Raw genomic sequence first — 20,828 nt, forward strand, 5'->3', positions numbered from 1 at the left:
GCCAGTCTTGAGACATGGGTTTGGACTGGGCTCATTAGTCATGTTGGGTTTTATGGGGTCTTCTTGTAAACACAGGATCAGCATCAACCTGTGCCCAAGGCCATTAGAAGCCTGGCCAGCGCCAGCCCATGATCAGCCCAACTAAGAACTCCCTATGTCTGCGATTAGGAGTATTAGTTTTTGGAAAATGTGAATAGAAAAAATTAGTGGAACGTGGGTCGCATTTTAATATTTACTCCTTCCGTCCCATAATAGATAGCATACTTGGAGAATGACACGAGATTTTAGGAAATTATTTTGTGTTAGGTGGAGAGAGAAAATAGTGCTCACTCCGTCTCATAATAGATGTCACACTTTCCTTTTTAGTTTGTCCCACAAAAGATGTTATATTTCATTTTTTTGGAAAAAGTTTCATTTCACATTGATATAGATATAGTACTATTTTCTTTCTCCATCTAACACACAAAACAATATCTCATAAAATCTCATGTCATTCTCCAATTATGCCTATTATGGGACCGAAGGAGTAGTATATTTATATTAGTGTAAGAGATAGCTTTTTCCAAAAAATGAAATATGACATCTTTTGTGTGACAAACTAAAAAGAAAAGTGTGAGATCTATTATGAGACAGAGAGGTACTTAGTTTTGTAGTTTTAGTGTCTATTTACCATTTATAGTAAATATAAAATAAAATTTTATTAGTGGATGGAATAAAATGAGACTCATGTTATGTTGGACAAGGCAGTAATTAGCTCCATTAATCTCTTTTGAGTTGATTTCGGTTTTATAAAGTTATATGGAAACAATTTAAAATCAAACTCAACCCAATTAGGCTTATTTTTGGTTGGATTGGGCCTAAATATATACTCCATTTATCTATCATAAATATAAACTTTCGAAATGGATATGGATTTTAATACATAATTGGGGAAGTAAAAGAGGGACCCAGATCCTCTACTGGTATGACCACATCACAGCCTGCTATGTAAATAAACGGTGCCGTTTTGTGTGATGTCCATTTCGTTCAATTTTTAATTCATTTATTTCCTTGAACTATTACTAGAGCAAACCCAACTTATTTCTGTCCATTCTATTTTAATTAAATCCTTTCTTACAAATATTTTGGTACTCCATATGTTAGTGTAAATAATACTCCCTCCGTCCCACTTTAGTAGTCCCATTGATTTTTCTGTCATCTTTTTATAAAAATGATAAAAAAAATAGTTAAAGATGAGAAATGATAAATTAAAAGAGAGAATAATATTGAGAAGAGTCTTATCTACATTATTGTCTCTCTTACTTTATCATTTCTCCACTTTAACTATTTTTTATCATTTTTACAAAAAGAGGGCAGAAAAGTCAATGGGACTGCTAAAGCGAGACGGAGGGAGTAATTAATTCAAACTCTGAGGAAACAGTATGCCATTTCTTTTTTAATTTTGCAAATTTTCTTTTATTTTAATTCTAAAATAGGCATAAAATTAATTAAAAGTTTAGATTAAAAAACTTCTACTCCATCTGTTCTATAATAGTAGAAGCGTTTATGGTGCCGTTTTATGTGATATTCTTCTGCTTTTTCTTAAAATTCTTTTCTTTATTTGAACTGCTGGAGCAAATTCAATTCTGTAAAATAGGTTTCTTAAAAAACTCTCATTTTACAAATCTTTTGGTATATGTTAATGAAAATATAATATAATTGATTTAAACTTCGAAATTAACTATTACTACTAGATAATACTATTACTCATAAAAAAGAAAAGTATGAAACAAGTAGATAAAAAAAAAAGCTAAGAACACTACACACGCGTTTTATTTTTCATTCACTCTTACCATTTAGTATTTTTTATTTTGCAAATTTTCTTATTTAAATACTAAAATAAAACTAAAATTAATTTAATTTAAAATTTTCAAGCAGGAATTTACTCTATCATGATTAAAATAGTACTCCATCTATTCCATAGTAATAGAGTCATTTTGTCATTTTGGTACGTTCCATACAAGTGGAATCATTTCTTCTTTTAGTAAAAGTCAATACATTTCTTCTCATTTACTTCACTTTACTCTTTCTTACTTTATTATCTCTTCATCTCTCTATCTTTTACCTAACCTACTTAACACAATTTTTCCTAAATCCCGTGCTGAAAAGAAACGTCTCGACTACTATGGAACAAATGGAGTATAAGTATTTTAAGCTAAAATTTAATTAATTTTATGCCTATTTTAGAATTTAAAGAAAAGAAAATTTTCAAAATTGAAAAAAGAAATGTCATACTGTTTCCTCAAAGTTTGAATTAATTATCATTTACACTAACATATGGAGTACCAAAATATTTGTAAGAAAGGGTTTTCTAAAAATAGAAATGGACAGAAATAAGTTGGGTTTTGCTCTAGTAATAGTTCAAGGAAAGAAATGAATTAAAGATTGAACAAAATGGACATTAAACAAAACGGCACCGTTTATTTACACAGCAAGTTGTGCTGTGGTTATACCACAACAGAGGATCCGGGGCCGTAAAAGAGATATAGAAAGAAAATATGATTGAAATATTGTTATTTAGAAAATGGGTCCCACATCATTATTTCCTAAGGTGATGTTCGGTTGGTTGTACAAAATTATACCAAGATATAGTATGGGATAAAGTAATGACTAAATCATGGAGATTCAAGAGAATGGATCCCCTAATATGACAAATAGCATAGCAGGGACTGTCGTGTTTAAAACGCAAGATTTAAGCAAATAGCAGAGAGCAGGGACTGCAGTGTTTTAAAAGCAAGATTAAAAGCATGAAACGCAGCTATTTAATTTGATATGAATATTATATTCTTTGTCTTCCCTCTATGTTATTGTTAACATTCATTTTTGTCATCTTTAATTTTGGTTTCACGATTAATTATTTTTATAAGTTATTTTTCGGTAATCATTTAGTAATCATAATTCATACGTGGGCCATTTTCGTTATTTCATTAAATCCAATAAAAAAAACAAACTCTCTTTCTATGAATTAAAACTGAACTTATAAATTCTGATTACAATCACTACTAAAATAAATAATTACCGAAATTATATTAAAGGAAAGATACTAATACTAATTAAAATAACTTTAAAAAGTAATTTATGGTGAGTGCATAATTGAAGAAAATGAATGTCTTGCTTTTAATAACAGTAACATAAAGGGAAGACACAGAATATAATATTCATATCAAATTAAATAGCTGCGTTTCATGCTTTTAAATCTTGCGTTTTATACACTGCAGCTCCTGCTGTGCTATTTGCCACAGCAGGGGATCCATTCCCAGAGATTCAATTACTAAAATACCCTTATTACCTCATTGATATTGCATCATCTATCCCAATTTATCGAGAAGTGATGCTGATCAATTTAATGACAGCAAGACACTTTCACTTTCCACGTGTTATTTCTCTCTAATTTGAATACAATTTGCTTTATCTTTCTATTATCATGCTTATTTTCTTCTCTGTTGGGACTTGTGAACATAGAAATTCACAAAAATCATGAACTCTAACTCTTAAAGATGGTAATCGAGAGAGATATAGAAAGATTGGATAGACATATTGAAGTAGAAGGTAAAGAAATTGTATTTCTTGTTGTGTATGTTTCTTGTTTTTTGATATGCTACCCTAGTATTTATAGGGAAATTGGAATCTTGTAAATTACATAAAGTATTGGAAACATACTACACTAGGAACTCTACAATTATTCAATGTTCTAGGAACTCTCCTATAATCAATGTGGGTGACCATCTTCCTTTTTCCAACACTCCCCATCAAGTTGAGCAACGGTATCGCCGATACTCAACTTGCCTAGTAATTCTTTGAAGACTTTCGGACACAACGCCTTGGTCAATATGTCTGTGAGTTGTTCCTCAGATCGAACGAACGGAAATTCGATGATGCCGCTTTCGAGTTTTTCTTTGATGAAGTGACGATCAACTTCGACATGTTTCGTTCTGTCATGTTGTACGGGATTTTCTGAAATGCAGATTGCCACTTTGTTGTCACAAAAAAGTTGGCTTTTCCGCCTAGGTGGAAAGCCAATTTCTGTTAACAATCTTCTAAGCTAAAGTATCTCCATAAGGCCACTCCTAATCCCTCGAAATTCGGTTTCCGCACTTGATAGCGCCGCGACTTTCTGCTTCTTGCTCCTCCAAGTGACTAAGTTACCCCCAACAAAGGTAAAATACCCTCCAGTGGATTTTCTCAACTGGATTGCTTGCCCAATCAGCATCAGTGTATCCATCAATCTCAAAGTCTTCCTTTTTTTCTAAGAAAACTCCAAAGCCTATTGTCCCCTTTAAGTATCTTACAATCCTCATGGCCGCGTCCATATGATCTTCTTGCGGTTGATGCATGAATTGACTGATGACTCCAACTGCATATGTGATGTCCAGCCTAGTGTGAGAAAGATAGATGAGTTTTCCCACCAACCGTTGGTATCTCTCACGATCTGTAGGTTTAGCTCCATCGACAATCTTCAACCCATGATTTGGTACCATTGGAGTTTCAGCAGGTTTGCAGTACTTCTTCCGCCTTAGAAATATTCCATGCTTGGATCTCAACACTTCAATTCCTAAGAAGTACTTCAAAGCTCCCAAGTTCTTCATCTTAAAAAGATTTTCCTTTAGATTTTGGATCTTTTCTGCATCGTCTCCAGTTATGATCATGTCGTCAACATAGATAATCAAACATGTCATTTTGCCATCCCTCTCCTTTAGAAATGGCGTGTGATCTGAATGGCTCTGTTTGAAGCCATGTTTGAACATTGCCTGGCAAAATCTTCCAAACCAAACTCTGGGGGATTGCTTTAATCCATAAAGGGTCTTCTTCAGTTTGCAGACTTTCCCTTTCCCAAACTCTTCATAAAACCCTGGTGGTACCTCCATGTAGACTTCCTTATTCTTCTTCAGTTCACCGTGAAGAAAGACATTTGTAACATCGAACTGGTATAATGGCCATTCTTTACATGCAGCTACTGAAAGCAGAGCTCTCACTGTATTCAGTTTTGCTCCAGGTGAAAAAGTTTCTTCATAGTCTACTCCATATACCTGAGTGTATCCCTCAGCAACCAATCTTGCCTTGTATCTCTCGATTGAACCATCTGCACATCTTTTTATGGTGAAGATCCAACGACATCCTACTGGTTTCTTTCCTAGGGGTAGAGTACATTTCTCCCATGTTTCATTTTTTATCAATGCATCAATCTCTTTCTTCATGGCCCCCCTCCAATGCTTGTATTTCATTGCCATCTCGAAGGATTGTGGAATCTCTTCTTCCTCATAAAGTGAAGCTTCGAATGCCCTCGCCATTTCAGTGAGGTGCCCTTGACTGAGATTTGCGACGAAGTATCTAGATTTCCGCCATTTCCAGTTTGGTGAATATCTTCGAGGAGGGATGCCCCTTGTACTTCTGTAGGACAATCTATCTTGCCCAGTTTCTTGTTCCGTCGGTGGCTCTTCTGTAACAATTTGGTTTTCCCTGTCATTGTTAGTGGTTTCAGGTAGGGTACCAATATTGGGATCAGAAGTGTTTACCTCAGGATTTAAAGACGGGTCGGATAGCTTAGCAGTGTCCTGAAGTGGCATGTTTTTTTCTTGGAGATTTGACTGCCCGGTGGTATTGCTAACTTCCTCTGTTGGACCGACTTTTGTGACATGATTTTGGTCTATCTGTTGTGTTTGGTTGTTCTCTTCCTCCCCCTGAATGGTTGTTGGGTCGACATTTGTGACAGGAATTTGGTCGGGCTGTTGGGTTTGGTTGTTCTCTTCCTCCCCCTGAATGGTTTCTCCCAAAGAGGTAGCCAATTTAGTGTGTCACTACTTGAGTTCACCAACTCACTACTCTCCCTCTGACCGCTAGATTGGCTATAGAAGTATTCGCTTTCAACAAAGTCGTAGTTCATAGTTGTGTACATACGATCTGTTGAAGGGTCATAACACCGATAACCTTTCTGGTTTTTCCATAACCCAAGAAGACACATTTAACTGCACAAGGTGAGAATTTATTACGGTTATGTTTGGGAATGTGGACAAACACGGTACAGCCCAAAATTTTGGGGTCGAGATGAAGGGATGATGGCACCGAGTTATGGGAAGAGAAGATGTCAAGAGAGGTTTTGAAGTTAAGGGTCCCTGTGGGTAGACGGTTTAGGAGATAGACAGCAGTGGCGATGGCTTCCGGCCAAAAAGATTTCGGGATGTTTGACTCAATGAGGAGGGCACGGATAATTTCTAGGATATATCGATTTTTTCGCTCAGCTACCCCATTTTGCTCCGGTGTATATGCACACGAAGTTTGGTGAACAAGGCCTTTTTCAATGAAGAAAGATGTCATCTTAGAATTCACGTATTCCCTCCCATTATCAGATCTAAGAACTTGAATTTTGGAGTTATACTGGGTTTGAACAAGATGATAGAACTCGGTGAATTTCTTAAAAATTTATGATTTTGTTTTCAAAAAATAAATCCAAGTCATACGAGAAAAATCATCAATATTTAACAAAAAAATATCGAAACCCTTGTCCTCCAGCAACCGGAGCAAGACCCCATGAAGGAACTGGCAGCGGAAGCGCTCACATAAATCAATTACATAATAATTATGATCTATTTAGCAGATTATTCAGACAAATTCTATTCGCGTAATTATCACATGTATCATGCTCATAACTCAAATAAAACATGTTTTATATTAATTGAAACCTAAAACATGTTTTTCTACGGTTTAGCCATTATACCTTGATGATTCTCCAAAGAATCGAAGATAGCTAGCGCCTTCTCCACGTGAAGATCTTTAGTACAAAACCACGGATCTTCTGTCTGGTTCCCGGACTGTACACTGATATCAGGGTGGGCTGATCTCACCAGTATACTAGGACTTAAATAAAGAAGACGGAAAACCAATCCCTCGAAGAAGAGAAAAAATCATCCTCTTACTAGAAAGAGAGAGGGACGAAAATTTCTAGTAAAAACAAGTGTATTTTCTGTCTCCTTTATTCTCCTATTTATAATAAGTCACATATTGGGCCCAGACAGGGATCTATGAAAGGCTTTGGATATGAGCTCCTCCAATTAGCTTTTTACTAATTAAATTAAACCCAATTTAATATAAGCTTATAATTGGAATATAACGAGCAGCCACTACAGAAGTAATATTGCACTCCCCATCCAAATCCGAAATTATAAGTACTTCGGGTTTCCATTACTTGATATTTATTTCCCGCGCTTAAGATAGAAACATCCATTAATTAATTATTGTCTGCTATGAACTCAATTAATTAATATCTTATTTATTCCAAGAGAGGACTCAGCAAGAAAATCTCATTTATTATTCATAGAGTAATTAAACTCCAACTACCTAGGTTCCGAATAATAAAACCTTATTTCAAGCTTCTCTTGAGGATGTTATCAAACGAGACTCACCTCGCGCACGATTCAACATAATAGCAATCCTAGCACCGCTAGATATTAATCACCACTACCCAATATATCAGGCTTATTGGGTTGCGAAAAACCCGCACCATTTGGTAAGTCAAAGTAGTGCATAATCAATACCGTATGCTCAATGCTAACGTACATTGATTAAGAAATAACAATTTGCAAGACCTCGTCTTTCAGTAGATAGCATAAAGACTGTCTCGCTGTTAGATCCATTCAGTGCTATACCACACCAACATCATCTTATTTCAGTAAGGCTTAGAAATAATCGGATTGACATTGCAACCTTTCACGATAGGTAGTCTAAGCCTATCTAGGTTGTGAAATTCTTCTTTTTCTTTGTTTAGAACTGACCATGTTACCTTAAAGTGAACGACGCCCACAACCGATCTACTAAAACAAAGACTTAGACTTTGTTAAGTTACTTGTACATTTAAACATGTAATAAACATTCATTAAATGTAAAACATAACAACATTATGACAAAAATAATCTGTTTATTCCTTTGGAAAATAAAATAAGAGTTTTAACAGTATTCAATCACTCGAAAGGTGATTTCTAGTATACAAACTCTAACACCCCACACATCAGAGTGAACCAAAGCAAAATGAGATTTTTCTCAAGTGTAGTTTAATTTGAAAAAATGTTTATGGCTCTTTGTCAAAACACAGGTTTCACAATTCAAAACATGCTTAGAAGAAACTAACTCAGGAAAGAGAAGACGAAGATATCCTATAGATGGGTGTCCTAACCGGCGATGAAAGAGCCAAATCTGTCTGTCAGTCAGTCCGTGAGTTAGCATTGCAGTACTCTGTTGGGCTATCTCATCCACGTAGTACAAGCCATGCCGTTCAGTGCCACGCTCAACTATCGGCCCCGTCTTGATATCCTGTAACATGCAAAAACGAGGTTGCATTAGCAATTTGCAGTTGAGATCCTTGTGACATGACTAACAGACAAAAGTTTGTGGGACAATGACGGAACATAAAGACAGTTGGAGAGTTGAAGGGTTGGTGAGATAGTGATAGTGCCCGCCCCTTGTACTTGTGCTAAATCCCCACTGGCGGTTTGGACGAATTGTTTTGTGGAACGGGAAATATATAGAAAGTCCGATGCATCAAATGACATGGTATCGGTTGCCCCACAATCAAAAATCCAGTGGTGGTCTTTAGGTCCTATGGCTAAGGAAGATGAGTATGCGAGGGCTTGGAAAGTGTTTGCACAAGCAATAGAGGGCTGGAATTCAAAATTTTGGGGTTTATTTTCAGAATTTTTGAAACTTGGGGGTGTTATTTCGGTATTTTGGACAGTTGGGGTTTTTTTGTATAATTTTTCGGTCAATTGGGGTGGACATGGAAGTTTTCGAATTTGGTGGGGTGGCTTTGGCAGTTTCGAAATCTGTTGTGGGTGATTTTGTGAGAAATGTTTGAGGTGGGGTCGAATATGGGTGTGGGTATAAGTTAGGGGGGTTTTCTGCAAAGTGGTGGGGTTTTTTTTGTTGGGTATCAGCGGTACTCCAGGATCGACACACAAACGGAATTTTATTAAACCCGACAACGGTGTACGAAACACCGATACACAACACGATGGTGTACACAACACCAACACAACACTGTTGGAACCGGCAGCGGAAGCGGGCGCATAAATTAATCACATAATAATCAGATCTATTTAGCAGATTATTTAGACAAAAGCTATTCGCGTAATTATCACATGTATCATGCTCATAACTTGAATCAATCATGCTTTAAGAATATTGAAACCTAAAACATGCTTTTCTACGGAGCAGAAAAATACCTAATTAATTCTCCAAAGAATTGAAGATGGCTAGCTTCTTCTCCACGTGATGCTTTGAGTACTAAACCACAAATTTTCTCTCTGGTTCCCGAACTGTATCCCAATATCAGTGTGGGCTGATCTTACTAGAATACTAGGACTTAAATAAAGAAGACAGAAGAAATCCTTTTTGGAATAGGAGAGGAATTCGAAAATTCCTACAGCTTGTGACAGCTGAAATTTTCGAAAATTTTAGTAAATAAAATTGTGTTTTTATTGTCTCCTTTATTCTCCTATTTATATTAAGTTCCTTTTGGGCCCAGACAGGGATCTATGGAAGGTTTTGGATATGGGCTCATCCAATTTACTTTTTACTAATTAAATTGAACCCACAATTTAATATAAGTTATAATTGGAATATTACGAGCAGCCACTACAGAAGTAATATTGAACTCTCCCCATCCAAATCCGAAATTACAAGTAATCCGGGTTTCCGTTTAACTTTCATTTCCCGTGCTTAAGATTAAAATGTCCATTAATTAATTAATGTCTGCTATTGACTTAATTAATTAACTTCTTATTAATTCCAAGAGTGGACTTAGCATGAAACGCTTATTTATTATTCATAGAGTAATCACACTCCAACTAGCTAGGTTCCGAATAATAAAACCTTGTTTCGCGCTCCTCTTGAGGACATTATCAAGCGAGACTCAGCTCGCGCACGATTCAATATAATAGCAATCCTAGCACCGCTAGATATCGATCACCACTACCCAATATATCAGGATCATTGGGTTACGAAAAACCCGCACCATTTGATAAGTCAAAGTAGTGCATAATCAATACCGTATGCTCAATGCTAACCTACATTGATTAAGAAACAAATATTTATCAAGACCTCGCCTTTCAGTAGATAGCCTAAGGCAAGTCTCGCTGTTAGATCCGTTCAGTGCTATACCACACCAATGTCATCTTATTTCAGTAAGGCTTAGAAATATGCGGACTGACATTGCAACCTTTCTCGATGGGTAGTCAAATTCCATCTAGGTTGTGAAATTCATCTTTTTCTTTGTTTTAGAACTGACCGTATTACCTTAAAGTGGACGACGCCCACAACCGGTCTATTAAAACAAAGACATAGACTTTGTTAAGTTAACTTATACACTTAAACATACATTCACATCCATTAAATGTAAAACATAACAACATTATGACAAAAATAATCTGTTTTATTTATTGGAAAATAAAATAAGAGTTTTACAGTATTCAATCACTCGAAACGTGATTTCTAGTATACAAACTCTAACAAACACTACAACACTTTTGAGGACACATCCCAAAATACACTCTTGGAGGACACACCTCACAAGACACCCGAGGACACACCTCTAGCTCTACGAGAACACACCTCGCACTCACACACGCACACGTACACTCTTACTACTCCACTCTTGGTGTACTTACTCACACACACATAGCTACAAGACTAATGCCTATTTATAGGCATGCTAAGTCGGTTATAAACCGACATTATCAATCTAGAGAATTCTTAGCTATCTAATATAATAATACATAACACTAATTGATCTCATGTCCATCGAACTCTCTAGAGTAGGCTAGCTATTGATTTTATTTATTTAATCTCTCTAGGCTCTTCTTGAAAGTCGGTGGAGCCTCTCTCAATATTTTTTTGGAAAACCCCACAAATGTTCCCCCAAATATTATTTCCGCCGTCTCTCCCATTTCTTTGAATTTGTGACCGCCAGAAGAAGGCGGTGGATCACCGCTGTCCGTCACCGCGCTGAAACTGGTTCCGGTGGTGGTTGTTTGGTCCTCCCCGCATGCCCGAATCTCGTGTCTCATCTGCTTCTTAATTCTTTCCCGCTGCACAGCCTCCGCCACCGACGCAGCTGCAGCCGTTGCTGCCGACGCTGCTTCCCCGCTGCTGCGTCTGCCGCCGCCGCCGCTGACGTTGTTGTCTGTGACCGGTGGCGCTGCAGACCGGTTGCCAATTACAGCAGCCATCCATTCCTCTTTGTTCTCTCCGGCTTCGGTGACTGGTGCTGCTACCACTAGCGGTGCTAAATCACCGCATATCCTTTCTCCGCCATCAATGAGGGCACTAGCGTACGTCTTCTTCTGAGTGTAGGTTGGATTTATGTTTGAGGCAGTACTCCTTTGGCTGTTCGCCTGTGTTGTTGCTGCAAGCGTGTAGAAATTTTGGCTTTGGTTTGTGTTGGTTATGTACAAATCAATTAGATTTGAGATTGTCTCGATCAATAACTCGAGAGTGCGTATGTGGCTGACCTCCATTGGAGGTTTTTTGTTAGTTTCCTGCTCTGATACCATCTTAAAGATGGTAATCGAGAGAGATATAGGAAGATTGGATAGACATATTGAAGTAGAAGGTAAAGAAATTGTATTCTTTGTTGTGTATGTTTCTTGTTTTTTGATATGCTAATTTCCCTAGTATTTATAGGGAAATTAGAATCTTGTAAATTACATCAAGTATTGGAAATATACTACACTAAGAACTCTACAATTATTCAATGTTCTAAGAACTCTACAGTTATTCAATGTTCTACGAACTCTCCTATAATCAATGTGGGCGGCCATCTTCCTTTTTTCAACACTAACATCATCTCCCAATTTTTCTTTTCTCTGTTTAGTCGCTATTTGTGATTTTCTCTACTTTTATTTGGCAATTCCACAAGCAGTGCCATCTTCATTCATGAGATAAATGCAAGTAGTTGTGTTGATTTGGAGAGAGAGAGGTGGAAGCAAATGCAAAGAAAAATGGAGGAGAAATTTATCTTCTGCCAAGACAATTTTTTGTTGCAAGAGGGAGGTCTGATCTAGAGTCATGCATTTAGTATCGGGCCTCGAAAATAAGGAACTCAGTTGCGGGCCGAAACAAGAACGAGTCTTGCAAACCGAGCGCCATATTACATGGTTTATCGGGCGATGTCGTGGTGAATAACGGCAACCGAACATGACCTATAAGGGATGAAGGGAGTATAAAAGCTCAGATTGGCCCAATCATTCAGACATGAGCCTTAACGGACCTGAGTTGGGCTGGGACTGGCTCACTTGCCCAATTGCCCGTCCCTAAACAACTATTGTATATTGGAATATTATTGGAAAAAATGATGTCAAACGTTTCATTTTATCATTGATCCAAATCCCCTAGTTATTCTGTATGAACAGTTTCTGATATTAGACCCAACTATTGTGATATACAAGACCAGTTGTGACTGAAATATTTATGAAAATTTGACGTAACATAATACTCCCTTTGTCCTTCAAATATTGTCCCACTTTGATCCGGCATGGATTTTAAAAAATGTAATGAAAAGTGAATTAAAAAAAATAGTGGAATGTGAATCATACTTTTATATATTAGTTTTATAATAAAATGTGTGTAAAAATGTGTTAGTGGAATATGAGATCCACTACTAAAAATGATAAAAAGTGAAATGAGATAAATTTTGTGGGACAAACAAAAATAGAAAAATGGGACAAAATTTCACGGACGGAGGGAGAGTATATGATATTGATAATTGGTTAGGTTATAGTAGCAAAAATCATGTCATGGGTTGGAAATATGAACACAATCGAACCACTATTTAATGTTAACATGTTGTTTGGATAACTTGACTATTGCTTTGTTGCATTCTCCTGTCAACCGGATTCCCTTGTTGTCTAGGAGAAACCAAATAACGGAGGTTTCATATAATTACATTAAGAGCATCTCCAATGCTAAATAGGTCAGCAATAGGCCAACCATTTTCTTTCCCTGCCATGTCAGCAACACTAAAAATCCACCTGCCACATCAGATTTAGGCCAGCCATAGGCCAGCCGCAATAAAAATAATTCAAAATATACTACATTTAAGGAATTAAAATTACGATTAAATTACGGAATTAAATTTACGACACATATACGGGAAAACTAATCCATTCCATTCAAAAAAAGTACAAAGATTTTTAAAAAAAGTACATGGTTTTTTTTTAAAAAAAAGGGCTTCCACACACGAGCCCCGCCACTCTCTACTCCTCATCGCCGCCGCTGCCGCCACCCGTGGTATCTGAGCCCACGTCGGAACCCCCTAGTCATGCCCTCGCGACATCCAAATCAACCCGCATGCTCTCGAGCATCGAGTGAAGAAACATCTTCTTCGTGGGGTCAGTGGCGGTCCTCCAATCTTGGAAGACCTTGTACATCTGAGCCCACGTTTGGTTACGCGAATGGAGAGTGTACTCGAGTGGGGCGGGTGGGAGGGCGGAGGACTGGACCTCGCGGGGCGATAGGGGGGATCCGCCCCTCGCAGCCCGTTGCGCCCGCTTCTGTCCAACCGGGCGAGGGCGACCAACAAATGAAGGAGGGGATGGAAACTCCTCAGCATCCGGGGGGAGATCGTGGGATCCGCCGCTGCTGCCGCTGTAGTCGCCGGTATAGTTCAGCCTCTACTTCTTCGGCCACCCAGCGTCGCACCCCGCACGGAACTTCTCGGAGTCCTTCAACAACTCATAGCACTCCCAGAAGTGGAACTCCTTGTACTTCCCCGCCAAGGGGAACTGACTCTCGGCTATCCTCCGGGCGTCCTCCTCATTCTGCCCACTAGTGAGCTGACGGAGGGCGTTGGCGTACAACGCCGAAAAACGGCCGACCGCGGCCCTGATGCGCTCCCACCCCTTCCGGACCTCCTCCTCGCTGAAGTCCTTCCCGTGCGGGCAATGCCTCCTGTAGGCAGCTCTAATCTTCGCCCACATGTTGACGACCCGCTGGTTGTTCGCAACCAGCGGATCGTCGCACACCTCCAACCACCCCCTGGACACCCCAGCGTACTCATCCTCCGTCCACTTCCTCCGGCCGGGGGTGTCGTCAACAACGGGCTGCGACGACTCGCCGACCGCCTTGGCCTTCCCCCTCGTCTTCTTCTTCTTCTTCTTCTTCTTCTTCGCCGCGGCCCGCCCCGCTGGAACGGGAGTGTCTGGATCGCCGAGATCGATCCCCATGTCATGCAATGACAAAAGGTCATCGCCAGTGAACTGCGTCTCCACTGGGGTCGACGTGTGAGACGAAGCCGTCAAAAAATCCAGAGAGGGACGATAGACCGTGCCCCCCCCCCCCCCGGTGACCCCTGCATCCCGGGATGCATACCGTGCTGCATCCCCCCATGCATCCATTCCCGCCACATCATCCCCATCATCTGCTGCAGCATCTGCTACTGCATCTGGGGCATACCTCCCCACCCCGGCGCTAACTGCCCGCCGCTTCCCTGGCTCCCCTGCCCCCCGCCCGGCATCCCCCACGGCATACCCCACGGCATACCTCCCTGGTTCCCCGCCTGCATCCCCCTCGGCGCACCGGCCATCATCCCCATCAACTGCCCCCAAGGGACGTTAAACCCTGGGTCCATCTGCCCGCCCATCTGGCCCCATCCAGATCCCACAGGTACCGTGGGAGTCTGAGATCCACTCGTCGCTGGACTGGACTCGTTGTTGTGATCCATCGCTCGATGATGCTCTTGTACAGAAAGTTAGAGAGAGAGAAAACTCGTTAAAACAAGTGGTGCAAATGAAAATGAAACTAAAATCGCGTTTATATAGGTTTTAAAAAAAACAAAACAAAACAAAATTCGGCGCTGGCCGATCGGGCCGCCACAACGGCGGCCAGCGCATCGGCCAGCCCACGCCGACCCGCTCGCCGATTTCCCGCTGCCCGCCTCCAATGGTTCGGCTAGCCGATCGGCCAGCGCCGCGAATCGGCTAGCCGATCGCTAGCCGACCATTGGAGATGCTCTAAAGCTAAAATAGATTAAGTTAAAATAGATCAAATTTCACCTAATATAGAAAGCTAAGTAGCCAACAGTTTTAAGCTTATATTCAATACAAATATACAATTATCAAGAATTAAGGGGGTGTTCGGTTAACAAGATTAAATCTCGTGATTAAATATGTATCATGTTTGGTTCATAAGATTAACCCCCTCAACTTAATCCTAGATGGATAGTCTCATGATTATTAGTCATGATAACCGAACGCCACCTAAGTAAATATGTTCAATACTAATGGCAAGAGTATTTAAGTTTTAAATCCAAATGAAAAGAAGGGTAGGTAGGGGGGGCTTTTTTTGTTTTTGTAAGACGCACCGTAGAAAACCGCAGCGTGGGAAACAGGAGAGAGGCCTCCCGCATCCTGAGGAAACGTGAATATAGAAGTAAGCAACGAGAAACCAAACTGCACTTCACTCCATTTATTTCTCAACTACCAAAAAATACCAAACCCCAAATCTTCACATCCGATTCCGGAAATCCGGGTCAATGGGAACAGCTGTGGCGGCGGCCGAGATATCGGAGTCTCTGCTACAGCAGGATGAGCTCGATTTGGACGAGCCGATTCCCGACTGGAAGGACCAGATTACGATCAGAGGGCTGGTAGTGAGCGCCGTCTTGGGCGCTCTCTTCTGCATAATCACGCACAAGCTCAATCTGACGGTCGGGATCATCCCCTCGCTCAACGTCGCCGCCGGTTTGCTCGGCTTCTTCTCCGTCAAATCGTGGACCAGCTTTTTGACCAGATTGGGGTTCTCGTCCAAGCCATTTACCCGCCAAGAGAATACCGTTATTCAAACTTGCGTCGTCGCTTGCTATGGACTCGCCTTCAGTGGTAATTTTTTTTTTATTTACTTCTTAAAAATTCAGCTGTAATTGATATAGCTGCGAGTGTTGAATAATGCGGATTACGGAATAATTATGTGATTGTTTGGGAGGCGGAATTGTTGATGAATCGATGTTAATCATGAGGGGATTTTGGTTTTGTGTTGCTGTGTTATCCGGGTTTGATGATTTATTGTTATTGTTGTTGGCAGGGGGATTTGGATCTTACTTGCTGTCTATGGATGAGAAAACGTATAAATTGATTGGCGAAGATTATCCGGGGAATCGTGCAGAGGATGTGAAGAACCCTGGATTGTTGTGGATGATGGGCTTCATATTTGTTGTTAGTTTTCTGGGGCTCTTTAGTCTCGTTCCGCTTCGAAAGGTAACTTTCGACACAATGTGACTGATTTAAAGATGAGTTGATATGGGAGGTAGTCACATCATGGCTACTCCAGTGATATCGAGTTACCGTGTTGTTATGTAACTTGATATTTTTCTAAAGTCTTGAAATCTAACCGTGCTTACAACTTTTATTCGCATGAATGTAGGTTATGGTATTGGATTATAAGCTCACATATCCCAGTGGAACTGCCACGGCTATGTTGATCAATAGCTTCCACACACAAACCGGAGCTGAACTTGCCAAGTATGTATTTACCCTGTTTTCATAGGCTCTTTGGACTTTGATAACTATCCACGGGGTACTTCAATCTGACCAATTATTTCATTATTCTTCCCCAGGAAGCAGGTGAATAGTCTTGGGAAATATTTAAGCATAAGTTTCTTTTGGAGCTTCTTCAAATGGTTCTTTAGTGGCGTAGGGGATTCATGTGGATTTGATAATTTCCCCACTTTTGGGTTGGCACTGTTCAACAATACGTAGGTTCCTTTTCATTTGCAACATCTTATAGAAAGTTTTCTGTTGCGTCTAACACATGCTTTCAGTGACATACTTTTATTTGATAGTTTATTCTAGATTATTGATGTTGCTTAATTTCATATATTTGAATATTGAGATTTCCTGCAGGTTTTATTTTGACTTCAGCCCTACTTATGTTGGATGTGGACTAATTTGTCCTCACTTAGTCAATTGTTCGGTTCTTCTTGGTGCCATCATATCTTGGGGTTTTCTTTGGCCATTTGTTTCTTCCAAAGCAGGTGATTGGTATCCAGCTGGTCTTGGGAGCAATGATTTTAAAGGTCTCTATGGATACAAGGTACTAAGCTGTGTTTTTCATTTATTACGCATATCTTAACCCTTAGTAATTATTCTATTCCAATTCTTGGTGGCATTCTTCTATCCAACCTTACAATTTGGAGAGAGATAGAGAGTATGTGCATAAAAACTAGAGGTGAAGTGTCCTTTCTGCCCAGCTCCCTCTAGGGATTTGCTCTGACAAATGCATCTAAGATCCTCAGTTTTGGAAACTAACAATTCTACGAGTGATGTGTGGTGGAGTGGGACAGGACAGAAGAAGTCAATTCATACCTTCTGCATTTAGTTCTGGGGTGTACGATCTGCTCTATTCATTTGCAATCTTCATTTCTTGTTATTCATACATCAAGTGCATGTTCTGGCAATGATGTATTGTTTCTATCCGGTTTAGTAATTTTGTTTTTGTTTAACTTTTTGGTTGCTGATGAAACTTCTATTAGCTCTTTTGACTTAAATCTTAACCATGGAGTATATTCTCCTCATTAATTTTGACTGATTCCTATTCCTATATAACCCTATTTTCTGCACAGGTCTTTGTAGCCATTTCCCTTATTCTTGGAGATGGGATCTACAATTTGATCAAGATTATATATGTAACTATAAAGGAGATGAGCACCAAACGCCAAAGTCTTCCTACCGTTACTGAAGTTATAGGTAGACTTATTTATCCAAATTTGATCTTACTACTTGTTTATGTTGTTTATTGATGGATCTGCATGTGTTGTGCACAAATTCTTTTGCTTCCCTCCCTCTGAAATACCAAATCCCTCAAGGTGCGGCAATCGTGATTCATACTGATACACAAAGTCATTCAAGCTCACTAGATAAATCTTCTCATTAACCCGTAGTTTTCCCTTAACTCTGAATCTTGTTAGGACAAGAAACAAGTGAAAATGGAGGAAAGGAAAACAACATTCTCTTAAGGATGTTTATACTATTATTATTTCATAGGTCTTTTATGCTGCATATGTGCATACTTAGATCAATGAGAGTTTCATGGTAATGGTTACATGACTCACATCTAACTGCAAAGAGAAATGTTGATGTTCCATTCCCTCCTCTTATGCTGTTTCTGTTACTTTGAAATTGACAGATAGCAACACTTCCAAGCTGCTATTGGAAGAAAAGAAACGTGATGAAATTTTCCTTAGAGACAAAATACCACTTTGGGTTGCTGCTGCTGGATATGTTTGTTTGGTGGCAGTATCTATGTCTACAATGCCACTGATCTTTCCACCTCTGAAGTGGTATTTAGTCCTTTGTTCATACATAATTGCCCCAGCCCTTGCCTTCTGCAACTCATATGGTACCGGACTAACAGACTGGAGCCTGGCTTCCACATACGGAAAAATTGGTCTTTTCATTATTGCCTCAATAGTGGGGAGCAATGGTGGGGTTTTGGCTGGTTTGGCAGCTTGTGGGGTTATGATGTCTATTGTCTCCACAGCTGCTGATTTAATGCAAGATTTTAAAACTGGTTATCTTACGAAGTCGTCAGCTAAGTCTATGTTTGTGAGCCAAATAGTAGGAACAGCTATGGGCTGTGTGATTGCTCCTCTCACATTTTGGATGTATTGGACTGCCTTCGACATTGGATCGCCTGATAGTACGTACAAAGCACCATATGCTGTTATTTACAGGGAAATGGCCATTTTGGGGGTTGAGGGCTTCTCTGAACTTCCTCAGCATTGTCTAGCCATGTGTACTGGCTTCTTTGTGGCTGCCCTGGCTATAAACCTTTTGAGAGATCTAACCCCGAAAAACATTTCCCAGTACATTCCCATCCCGATGGCAATGGCAGTGCCATTTTACATAGGAGCTTACTTTGCAATCGACATGTTTATTGGTACTGTTATATTATTCATATGGGAGCGCATAAATAGAAAGGATGCTGAGGATTATGCAGGCGCCGTTGCCTCTGGCTTAATCTGTGGTGACGGGATATGGACAATCCCTTCTGCTATTCTCTCAATCTTCAAGGTTGATCCACCCATCTGCATGTACTTCAAGCCTTCTGGAAGTAGCTGAACAAGTAAGCTGTGTTTGTTTCAAATCCTTAATTTCATTAACAGAAAAATCTTGGCCTGTACATACTTAATATGTTCATGTTCATGTACTGTCTCGATCCTTTACCTGCAAATTTTAGCTATTTCCCTTGCAACATTTGTTTCTGCAATTTAATTTCCATGATATTAAGGAATTAATAATGAATGATCTTATCGCATTTGTCTGCATTTTAATTAATATATGCAGTTACTGTAAGTCCACATGCAGAACAGAAGTTAGACAATTACTTGAGATATTTGAATAGTAAAGAATGAATTATTGAAGCTAGGGGTGAAAGGGACATAAATGATAAATGTAGCTAAAGAAATTGAGTCAAAATCTTTGGAATTTTCTATCTCATTGATCCGTGAACCCCCTCTTCCCACCTTTAGTTGCATCCATCACAAATCTTGAGAACTCTGCTGTTTTTGTATTTATTGCTATTTTATTTCTGGGTAAAAATGTGAATAAAGCTAGTGGAATATGTTGTACCACTATTATCCTGTTTTTTATTGAAAGAAAGATATGTTCTTTCCCCCCAGCAATAGTTTTATACAAATATAAAACATCTACGTATATATTTTGTTAGGGATGTGATGTTACTTGTCAAAATTATTAATAATTTGTAAAAGGGAATCTCTGGTGTGCGTTTACTGATGCTACAGGTGATGAAAATTGAAATACAGAGTGTAGTGTTCATTGCTCGTACACATATTTTGTGTGATGATTCGGACATATTGTCACATGGTGTGGGTAGCCCAATTACATTTGTTGAAAACTCTCACTTTCTTCAATCATAATTGGCTAAACACACTACATCACAATATATGCAAACCATCAAATTTTTACTCATTTCTTAGATGTGAAAAATGTAAATGAAGATGTAAATGTTGAATTTTGTTTGGTTCTTTTCCCTGATCCATAGGAGAACTGTCCCCCATTTTCCTTTATTCTTGCCTTTTATATCTTGTATGCATAATGTTTTTTCTGTCACCCGTTCTTTGAAATGTGCATATATACATTTGATAAAATATATTTTTTGAATACATAAATCATGGATAAAAGGCACTGAAATCAGTCACATGCCTATAATTTTTTACTCTCCTATGGAATCTTTAGACATCCATTATCTTTCTATACGTTATTAAATAATCAAGCGTGGCAAAAAGAAAAAAACATGTAATTTCTTTATCTGATGTCTTGCCTAGTCATTAATGTGAATAAAATAATGTGACAAATGCAAGATTTTAATTGCATCTGGATGAATAGTTGCATTCAAATTCACGGCTTACCAGTTACCATTATGGAGATCACAAATTTGGAAAAACAAACTTTTTTCAATGTTTGGCTGGATCCAAATTGATTTTATTTTGTTTTTACAAGATAACTTTAGTAGATCTAATCTAACATTGATTAGTTCATTAAGTAGATCTTATTGTTGTATATTTTGATTTGTATGCTATCAATAAATTAGATGCACCAAAAAAAATACTAATTCAAAGTTGTAAAAAATGGCAAAACGTTTGATTTTTGAATTGATACTAGAACTTCCAGTATTTGTACTGAAATCGAAACCCCTTGTACCCTTCACGGTCCGATTACGATCCACCTTCCGTCGGACTTGAGCCGACGGTTTAGAACCAAAAACATTTTTCTAAATCGATTGCATCACTA

At 39.0% G+C, this 20,828-nt stretch overlaps 1 protein-coding gene and 1 long non-coding RNA gene across 2 annotated transcripts; both read left to right on the forward strand.

Moving 5' to 3' along the window:
• The first annotated feature begins 10,415 nt into the window (after positions 1-10,415).
• On the forward strand, positions 10,416-12,416 carry LOC148933730 (uncharacterized). The gene is made up of 2 exons (XR_016130450.1): positions 10,416-11,354; positions 11,945-12,416. It is a non-coding gene; the product is annotated as an uncharacterized LOC148933730 (long non-coding RNA).
• A 3,053-nt stretch (positions 12,417-15,469) lies between these two features.
• Positions 15,470-19,269, forward strand: LOC125220770 (putative metal-nicotianamine transporter YSL6). Its single transcript, XM_089063031.1, has 7 exons — positions 15,470-15,899; positions 16,102-16,274; positions 16,441-16,538; positions 16,634-16,771; positions 16,920-17,109; positions 17,639-17,762; positions 18,202-19,269. Exons 1-7 carry the CDS (start codon positions 15,554-15,556, stop codon positions 19,134-19,136), a joined length of 2,004 nt encoding a protein of 667 aa, XP_088919157.1. The 5' UTR covers positions 15,470-15,553; the 3' UTR covers positions 19,137-19,269.
• Positions 19,270-20,828: the final 1,559 nt, after the last annotated feature.

The sequence above is a fragment of the Salvia hispanica genome, chromosome 1 (genome assembly GCF_029641045.1).
Source record: "Salvia hispanica isolate PSC_SH4W2 chromosome 1, Shi_PSC_v1, whole genome shotgun sequence".
In the NCBI taxonomy this organism is placed as follows: Eukaryota; Viridiplantae; Streptophyta; class Magnoliopsida; order Lamiales; family Lamiaceae; genus Salvia; species Salvia hispanica.